This window comes from Mus pahari, chromosome 5 (assembly GCF_900095145.1).
Source record: "Mus pahari chromosome 5, PAHARI_EIJ_v1.1, whole genome shotgun sequence".
NCBI lineage: Eukaryota > Metazoa > Chordata > Mammalia > Rodentia > Muridae > Mus > Mus pahari.
In genome coordinates this window covers 145,094,429-145,104,249 of record NC_034594.1, presented here as the reverse complement: position 1 = coordinate 145,104,249, position 9,821 = coordinate 145,094,429, and the positions used below count along the sequence as shown (strand labels likewise).

The 9,821-nt window shown below is 47.5% G+C and overlaps 1 protein-coding gene across 1 annotated transcript in view; it reads right to left on the bottom strand.

Annotated features, from left to right (window-relative positions):
• The window catches only part of Cfap45 (cilia and flagella associated protein 45), a 24,701-nt gene that overhangs the window by 6,136 nt on the left and 8,744 nt on the right, over window positions 1–9,821 (bottom strand). Inside the window, 6 exon segments of the mRNA XM_021198590.2 lie at window positions 1,093–1,239; window positions 4,606–4,735; window positions 5,859–6,037; window positions 7,411–7,581; window positions 7,888–8,177; window positions 9,154–9,157. Of these exon segments, the coding sequence (XP_021054249.1) occupies window positions 1,093–1,239; window positions 4,606–4,735; window positions 5,859–6,037; window positions 7,411–7,581; window positions 7,888–8,177; window positions 9,154–9,157 (921 nt within the window).

Below are 9,821 nucleotides of genomic sequence, written 5' to 3'. Positions count from 1 at the left end.
CCTCCCTCCCTCCCTCCCTCCCTCCTTCCCTCCCCTTCTCTCTCCCCTTCCTCTCCCCCTCTCTCTCTTCTCTCTTCCCCATCCCTTTTGTCCTCAGAGCATCCTTTCTCTCCCTCTCTGCTGCCTCTCTCAATCTCGCAATGCCCTCTCTCATAGCTCACTCGCTGCCTCTACTCCTCTGGACCTGCCAGGTACCCCCTCACCCTAATATATTTCATAACACTGGTTCCTCTGCCTCATCTTGCCCTGGATAGCAGGAAAGAAAATTCTAGATGCTTCCACAACCACTCTCTGCCTTTAGTCCTGAAGGGGCAGAGCTGGGAGGATCAGCACACTGTCTAGAAATGCATCATAAGAGAAGTAGGCTAAGTTAACTGTCATCAGGATCTCCAAATCTCCAGAAGAGACTGGATCCACACGCACAGGAATCATTCCCCCACCATTTGAGTATTTCTGAGTTTTTAATATAAACCCATGTTTACTCTAAACTATACTTAAAAGTCTTTTTTTTTTCTCTCCTTCGTCCTCTACTCCCTACATACCCCAATCACCCCATCACTCATTTTTGTCCCAGAGGAGTCCACACATTTAGGAGCTTAACCCATCCCAAGCTGTTTGCAGATATTGCTTTTCCCATCTACTTCCTCTTATACATTCATTCTACAGTGAGGTATCCTAACTACCCAATACAAGCTGTCCTATATAAGAGTTTTTTCAAAAAAAAATTTTTTTTAAATGCATGGGGAAGTCAATGCTCAGTTTCTAGGCTTCTCAACCCTTGAAGAATTCATATAAGCTTTACTTTCACCAATCACTTTAGTTTTCTTTTACTGCACGTGACCCTGATTCCAGCTTTTAAGTGACTGTATCAATGAAGATAGTGACACAGTGGGTTTGGGGGGTGTGGTCTCTAAAAATCTATACTCTTACTGAACAATTTATCAGGCCATGATGAAGAGGAAACGAAGCCAGGCCTATGTATTTTTAAATGAAGGCATGGCTGTCTCCTGCTAGAGTCCTACAATTGCCCAGGCCCATTATAGACATGTCACTCCTGGACAGTGGTTCCAGCATTGGACACCAAGTACCTACCATCTTCTTCTTGGTAAATTCCATCACCATTTGGTCTGCCAGTCTCTCCTGTGCCAGCAACTCTGCTTTCTGTCTCTGGTTTTCATCATTGATACGTTTAATTTCAGCTTGCATCTTCAGTTTTTCCTGATGTCTTCGTTCCAGATCCTGCCAGCAAAAGGAAGAGATCCTCAGAGGAGAAGAAGGCAAGACATATAGCTACTGACATACTGGTATAGAGAAAAACAGAGGCAGGAGGTGGTACAGTGTGGCCAGCACCAGCCCAGATTCAAGCTGTCTTTCAAGAATGGACAATAAGGAGCCAGGCGTGGTGGCGCATGCCTTTAATCCCAGCACTCGGGAGGCAGAGTTCTGAGTTCAAGGCCAGCCTGGTCTACAAAGTGAGTTCCAGGACTGCCAGAGCTACACAGAGAAACCCTGTCTCGAGAAAGAAAAAAAAAAAATGGACAGTAAGGGGCTGGAGAGATGGCTCAGTGGTTAAGATAACTGACTGCTCTTCCAGAGGTCCTGAGTTCAATTCCCAGCAATCACATGATGGCTCACAACCATCTACAATGGGATCAGATGCCTTCTTCTGGTGTGTCTGAAGACAGCAACAGTGTACTCACATACATTAAGTAAATAAATAAATTTAAAAAGAAAAGAAAAGAAAGGACAATAAGCAACTTTGCAATCAAATAGCCTCTTTGCATCTTCACCCAACTCAACTTGGTGATGGCCCCTGACACTTATCTCTCAATGCTTTCTGGAAATGGAGGCTTTTAATTTTTTTTCTCCCTCTTGCCGCACTAAAGTCTACCCTTGTGACCTCATGAGCTACTATCCTCAGCGTTCACATTCCTTCTCCTATTGAAACTCAAATTTGAGATCCCATTCCGTAGTGATGATTAAAAAAAAATAATAATAATAAGTTGCTCACATTGACTAGTTTCTACTCACTGGGCATTAGCAGAGGCTGTTTCCCAAGTTCTGAAAGGTGGGGCCTTGAACAGATGAAAAACTTGTGTATTTACCCTTCGGGTGGCTTTTTTTGTTGGCTCATTTGACTTCCAAGGAACGAAAGGGACTTACCCTGTTTCTTGCCACTGAAGCCCTTCAAAGCAACCCAAGGGGGAAAAGAAAAAAAACCTCCCTCAACTTTCCATCTCACTAGCGACGTGGAAAAGCTGCCCTGCTGCCTGAGATGCTGGCAAGCAGCTCAATGTCTGCTGAGATGCCGGGTTCTACCCTAAGCTTGCCTAATACTACTTCCTGGAGACCTGGGAGTGTCTTTTGGAAGGACATCCAAAGGAACATGACACACCAGTGGAATGGTGTTGACTCACTGCTGGAGCACGCCAGTGAGCCCACCAATTCCCAGCTCCCCACAACCTAGCTGAAGTGTCCAGTCTTCATCTACCACCTCGTTCCCTGCATATTTCCCTATACCTCTGCTACCTACACTTCTCCCAGAGCCAGTGTCCTAGCTAGGTGTGTCTGTGTATCTTCTAGGTCTCCTTTGCAAGTCTTCCGCAAGTCTACAAGCCTTATCTTCTGCCCCAGACAGGAGTCTTCAACCTAAGTCTTCACATTGACCTTCACGTTGTGGGAGCTAGGAAAACCTGCTGACCACCTATGGGAATCTTGGGGATCCCCAGTCACTCACTAACACTCGGTGCCCTGGCTGATGACAACTGAATCATCCATTCACACAGGAAGGCAGGGGGTGGGAGGGGGGACAAACAAAAAACAAAAGACCATGAGTTCTATGAGTTAAATAACATGGAGAGAAAAAGGAATTGGGTACAGGAATGCTATTAGGTAAGAGGAATAATTTGTGGTGTTCTATAGCACAGTGGGACGATTACTTCCAATAATAACCAACTGTACATTTCAAAATGCTGGTGGAAAAGATTCTGAGTGTTCCCAATACAAAGAACTGTCCGCTCTCTGAGGGGATGAATATGCTGTTCACCCTGATATGACCATTATACATCCTACATATAGGACTGTCACACCATGGACCACAAAGGCGCACGATTGCTAGGCGTCAGTGAAAAATGAAAATATATTGAAGAAGCACGTGAGTCAACAAATGAGGGGATGCTTCTAGATCAAATCAGACTAAGGAGACTTAACCAAATACGGCATGCGAGCCTTGATTAGAAATAGGTTTGGAAAACAGAAAAGTAACTGAAAATGCATTTCTTTGCCAATTAAAGAAAACCGAATCTAGGCTAACATTGGGCTATCACCCAATGTTTCAGGATGATATTACAGGGCATCTGGCGGAGCTTTTGGTGGAGGCTATGTAAGTGGGCCTTGCTCTTCAGAGATGGGGGGTGGCATGAAGCATTTCATAGCGGGGTGTCAAAATGTCAAAGGCAAAAGTACTTTAACCAAGTATTACTGGTACGGTTCTAATTCATTCAACTTTTGTTTGTGGGTAACGTGTTGAAAATGAAAGAAAAAGTAGGCAAAGGTGTGAACACGGTCCAGACACAGCGCACAGCATTGCCAAAGAGCTAATACAGCTCAAATGCCTGCTACAGGGCTAGAGAGATGGCTCAGTGGCCAAAGCGTTTGCCACACAAGCGCGAGGACCACCGTGAGACCTTTCAGAGATCCCTGGAAATCTTGTAAACGTTGAGTGGGCGCGGTGCTCCACGTGCGGTGCTCCACTTATCATTATAACCTGAGAGGACAGAGAAAGGAACTCCCCGGAGCAAACTGGCTAGCAAGACTAGGCTCAACGGAGAGGCCTGCCTCTGTGAATTAAGGGCGACAGAGGCAATTCCTGACACCAGCTTTGGGCTTCCCAAGTGCATGTGTGTGCACACACGTGTGTGTCCATCCGCATGCAAATGCATGCATAACCACAGACCTGTGTGCATATGCCTTTGCTACGAGCTTCCATGTGTTGCAACAAGCCAGATAAGGCAAATAGAAGACCGTCTTAGCTTTACGAAGTTCACACAGGTGTGTCATCGGGTGTTTTGTTTTGTTTTGTTTTGTTTTCATTAAATGTCCCTACTTGATTTATCTAAACTAATAGGGACAAAAGGTTTGGCTTCCCAACACAGTTAATGACAATGGGATATTGTGTACTCTGAATGAGACAACAGTGGGGGGGGGGGGTGGAGCGGGAAACTAAAGCACTCCTGTTCATCGATGGAGTGTGTAATTTCCCTCAGTGACTGAGGGACAGACTGTAAAACATCCCTATGTTTACTTGTGCGAAGCGTGCAACCATATATTTCCTTTATGTGTCTGTTCACATTGACATGCCAGCCTTGGACCCCAAGTCCCTGGGAGGCAAGGACAAAATCACAGCTCATCCCCAGCATGATATACCATGGCCAAACAAATGTTCCAGACAGCAATTAAGAAGTTGATGGCAATGGTGTTGTGAAATGAGTGTATGCCCTGCGAGGAAAAAAAAGAAAGGAATCGCTCCAAACCCTGAGCCCTGAAACCTTGGAGGGCTTTGCTGCTGGAGGTGAGGAACCGCAGCATGGCCTGGTGGTCTGTTACCTGCAAATCCTCCTCCTGGAGCCGGTCCAGGTATGCCAGCATCTGCTCCTTCTCCTGTTCACGGTGCTCAGCCTCCAGCGATCTCTCCTCTTCGTTCTTCTTTATCTGCTCCACAATGTGACGTTTTCCCCTGGGAGAACACGACGGACGCCAGAGTGGCTCTGAATAAAGAGACCAAGTCTCCATCCTCGACTTCTCCCCATATGGTCCCCAAGACAGGAGGTTTCAAGGGCATCGGTTGACAAGTGTCCCTTTGGCATGCTTATGCTTCCTGGGTCCTTTCCTTGAGTGTCCTCATTTTGCTGTGTTAGTCCCCAAGTGCTCCTGCCTGAGATTCCTCTTATCTGTCTGCCCAGGAGTTACCCTACATCTTAACCCACCTCCTCCCACCTAGTATAATTTAACAAGCCTCTAGAATCCAACTTCTTCCTAAGTCTCCTAATGATGTGGGAAGACAGCTTCCTCCCTGGTTCACAGAGGGCTTTGTAGATTTTCAAAGGCCCGGATCACTAATTCCTTTACTGTTTGTCCTCTATTGTCTTCCAACCTGACTCCCGTGCCTCCTCTGCCTACTCTCTTTTTGTGTAAGAATGTATAACACTGAAGACTCTCGGCTGCTGATAGACAGGGCTGAACCCTGAGGTCCTCTCCGCAAAGCCGTCTTTTCAACAGTAAATCCAGGGATACTGACTGGACAATCAGAGCCGCCTGCCAGTGACCCCAGAGTTTGTCAGTAAACTTGGAGGCATCTAAAGCCTTTGGCAAGAGTAAAGGCTGGAAGAATGGGAGTAGACAAGGCAAAGACAGCAATCAAGCAGCAATGTTGAGCTCATATTCAGATGGGGTACTTGAATGCTTCGTGTGACAGGCGAGATTTAGCAGGAGCAGATAGAGTGGCCTGGAGAGCGTGTTTGAGTTCCATCAGCATAAAGATCAGAGCTGCCTAATGGGCAAAGTGTTCCTTCCTTGGATCTGCTTATAAAGACTTCATAGATGTTGGGGGAAGACGTAGGGTGGATGACAGGAGGAACTGAGATAGGACACTGAATTGGAGTATACAGAGAAGCACCTATTACAACCTTGGAAATAAGCCTTGCAGGTTGTAGGATTCCCTGTATCGTTCCATAAGGGACGAGAGATGCTGGTGCCTCACAACTGCGTCTTGGTTCTTCCCTCTTTGCTTAGGCTACCTGGACCTGAAGATACTCAGAAAGGGCTTCTAGGGGAAATGGCAAAAGCCCACCTTTACCTACCGTACTCTCTCCTCCCTTCTTTTCCTTTCCCGATCCTCCTGCCTTTGGAGGGATTCCTGCCGGTCTTTTTCCATCATGTGATCCAACCGCCTCTCCTCTTCATCCAATTCCTTTTGTATCTGCTGCTTCTCCAGGATCTGGGCATCCCGGATTGCGTGGCACTTGGCATTCAGAATAATCTAGGGGGTGGGAGGAAAGAATCCTGGCACTGGGTCTGGGGATAAGGTAAAGGAAGGAGGTATTATAAGTGTGTGGACATTTAAGAGGGAAGACATGGGAGCAGAGTGCATGGGCCAGAGACTTGCTCGGTTGCTCACTGAGCTCAAAGAGGCAGCATGCCTCACTCACCCATTTACCCATTTAGCATTTACTAGTGACTTTCTTTTTCTAATAATTTATTTTTATTTAATGTTCACTGATGTTTTGCCCGAATGTATGTCTGTGTGAGGGTGTCAGAAACCCTGGAACTGGAGTTACAGACAGTTGCAAGCTGTCTTGTGGGTGCTTGGAACTTGAACCCAGGTCCTCTAGAAGAACAGTCAGGGTTAAGAACAGTCTTAACCTCTGAGCCATCTCTCCAGACCCTTTGCTGGTTTCTTATCAGGCACTACAGTTTATTAAAGGAGAGACGGCATCAGTCAGGGTGTTCGTTTGTTTGTTGTTTGTTTGTTTGTTTTTAGAGACAGGGTTTCTCTGTATAGCCCTGGCTATCAGTCAGGGTACTGTAGAGTTCAGGAGATAATGGAGCGGCCTTTGGAACTATGATGAACGAACTCAGTGTTATCGCGTTCACCTACATAAACACACGCATAACCTCCATAAGGCGTTAGAGCTTTGCAATTCCTTCCCCGAGGACCCATGAACAGTGTGTTGTGTGTAGAGAAACCAAGGCATTCCAGCAGAAATTCAACTGGTGCATTTTTTTAATGTAGAAGAGCCCAACATGCATAAAAGAAATGAGAAGCCATGGTGCCTTCATTAAGAACCAGAAAGTAAAAGCTTTGGAATAATAAAAGCAGGTACAAGTAGAGATTTACCAGAGAAATGAGAATCAGAGATGAAGGGCTGGGGGAGTCAACTTTTTTTTTTCTATTAGTCAACAAGGGAGCGACACACATGAATGAATTACAGAACAGAATTTCAAATGAGCCCTGATCCTTGTGCTCCCAGCTAAAGGAGGTACTCTGAGCATTTCAAAAAGAACGCTATTGTCTCCACCACTATCTGGGGCCAGACTTGAACTAACAGGATAGAAATAGGAGTGAGATCCTTATCAATCACGGTTCTCGAAGACCCTCCCAATATCTTAGCTTGTTCAGTGCTCCCAAAAATTCTGCTAAGCAGTGCTGCCTTCATACTGGTGGACTCTAGGGCTTGCTCTCATCATCCGGGAAACAGGTCGCTTCTCCTCCTATCCACGTGAGCCCCGCCCACACCAGTCCCCGCCCACGCCAGTCCCTGCTCACACCAGTCCCTCGCCTTGTCCGGAACCGAGTGAGATAGAGCACAGAGGGAGCCGCGGGGAGCCCTCAGATGAGAGGAAGAGACCCACCTTGCTCATATCCTTGAGCTCCTCCTCCTGCTCCATGCGGAGCTTGTTGGCTCTCTGCAGGAGGTTCTGGGCCCGCTCCCTGGCCACCTCCTCCAGGTCACTGAGTTTCTTGTTATTGTTCCAAGCCATCTCCTTCTGCTTCATGATCTTCTTGCGAATTGTGACAGCTTCCTAAGGGAGACCAGCCGGGATTGGTGGGGTTTATTCCCCTGCAAACTCACCTGCAGCATGTAACCTAGCAAGAATTCTCTTCAGTCCCTCAGTGTATCAGAGCGGGGAGGTCTCACGGCCCGGCTTTGTTCCCATCCTCCCACTGGCCCGCGTACCGCAACATTTGTTTATTAAATGCGCATGCACACCTTGTTTGAGCATGCCTTAACTGAGCTTATCCCGCCTGGGATGGAAAGTTGGCTTCCCTACTCCACTTTCCTATTCTGCCACCCGTCCCCCAAGGACACAGCTAGGAAGGTGAGTTACCAAGATGGCTTCCTTCTCCTTCTTGAGGGCCTGTTCTCTGGCATTCAGTTCTTCTTTGGTCAGGACTTGGGATGCCCATTTGATCCGCTCAAACTCCTCGGGGCTGATGATTAGAGATTCTCCAGAGGGGTCCTCTGTGGGAACACTGACATAGGAATGACCAGCCTTAGGGAGGAAAGCAGGCTCCAAACTCCCTCCCCTCCTCTCCTCCCCATACTACGCCAAGACGGAAGAATCTGCAAATTCATGGGCCACTGAAATGAAAGGTTTCAGGTGAGAAGCAACCGATGCTGCAGACAAAAGAGACATTTTATGTCTTTCTTCCTAAATCTAATAGGCCGCATTCTCCATGTAACTGCCGGTGACCTGTCCTTGTGTTTCTTTAAGTCCACCTCTGAGCCCCACCACATTCTGATTCCATCTTACTGGCCACTTCAGGACCAATGGTGCAAGGCCTGTTTCAGCTTCTTCAGGATGGGACTCTTATCTTAACTACATCAGCAGCCCAATCTCTGAGCCGGTACTTGGTACTTAGCACACACAAGGCTGTTGAATCGGACTTTAAAAACAGATTGTTCCTGGTGCTGGAATAAGGTATAACTATAAGGGAATGCTTGGCAGGGTTGAAATGGATGCTGGTGGGAAATCGAAATATCCCTGTCCATCCAGTCTGGATAGAAGCTTTGAACCCTAAATATTAATTAAAAACTCTGATCGACAGCTCCTGGAGATGTGTCTCCAGAGCTCTCCTGTGGCATCCCAACGCATTCAACAAACCTACAGCTAATTATAATGATTAGAAACAAATGACATACATTAGGGATGGGGGAGGGAGCAGCCGAGAGGAGAGAATAAAGCCTGTTTCTGGGCGAGGCAGTTTAACAGGTGCATGGCAACAAGACGCAGATGATCTGAGACAGGAAGTGGAATCTCATCTAATAAAAGCTGGGGGGTGGGGGCGGGGGTGGGGAAGGTTGTCCTAGAAGTAGGTTCACTTATTAGCAAGGTCTTAGACTGCACCAAGTGGTGTGGCCCAAAACAACAGAGGCTGTGAAGTGACCAAGAGCAACCTGAATCTTAAGACAGTGGATCCGAAGCATGACCAGACCAGCCTGGCTGCAGGGGGGGCCAAGAAGTAGGACCCCTCAGGCCACTGCCCACGTCAGGCTGGTCAGCCTCGGCTAAACAGAGGCTGTCTGTCTGTGGTCAACTCCAGCTCCTGCACAGGGATCCAGCTGTGTCTCTTCAGCTTAAGCCCTGGGCCACAGGGCTTCAGATTCTGTGAGCTGACGTCATTCGTCACTCGGCTGCGGAGCCAGAGCGGTAGGGACGTCCGAGAGTGTGAAGCACTAAACACAAGTGCTAAGCCACCAAACGCAGCCCTGGCTCCTGGCACTTAGCTGAGCTCTGCGTGTGCCCTGCAGGAGGAGCCTGATGGCACTGTTCCAGTGGGGAAGTAAAACTGAGCTAACCCCAAAGGAACCCGGAGAGCCCCTGTGAATTTCCTCTGATAGCCTCGAGTCTGGGAGGAGCCAGAGTGCTAATTAGGCATCTGGTCCGTTTCCCTTTGCTTTGGATTCTCCTTGTACCCAAAAGGAAGTGACTCATCGGTCCACTTCTCTTCCCCCGAAGCAGTGCTGAGGGCTTAGAAGCATTGATTGCCCATCTACCCTTTACTTTTAGAGCTTACAGCAAGCTTCGGAATGAAGGGCAGCAGCATGCTAACTACCAGAGGCCGAGGGCCAAGATGGAGGAGAGAAAACGCTGAAACGAGATGGGCATATTGATTTTTTTTCTTTTACATATAGAATGTGTGTGTGTGTGTGTGTGTGTGTGTGTGAGAGAGAGAGAGAGAGAGAGAGAGAGAGAGAGAGAGAGAAGATGTTTAAAGTAGGGGACCGGAACTATAGCAGACATTGGAATATGTGTGTCAA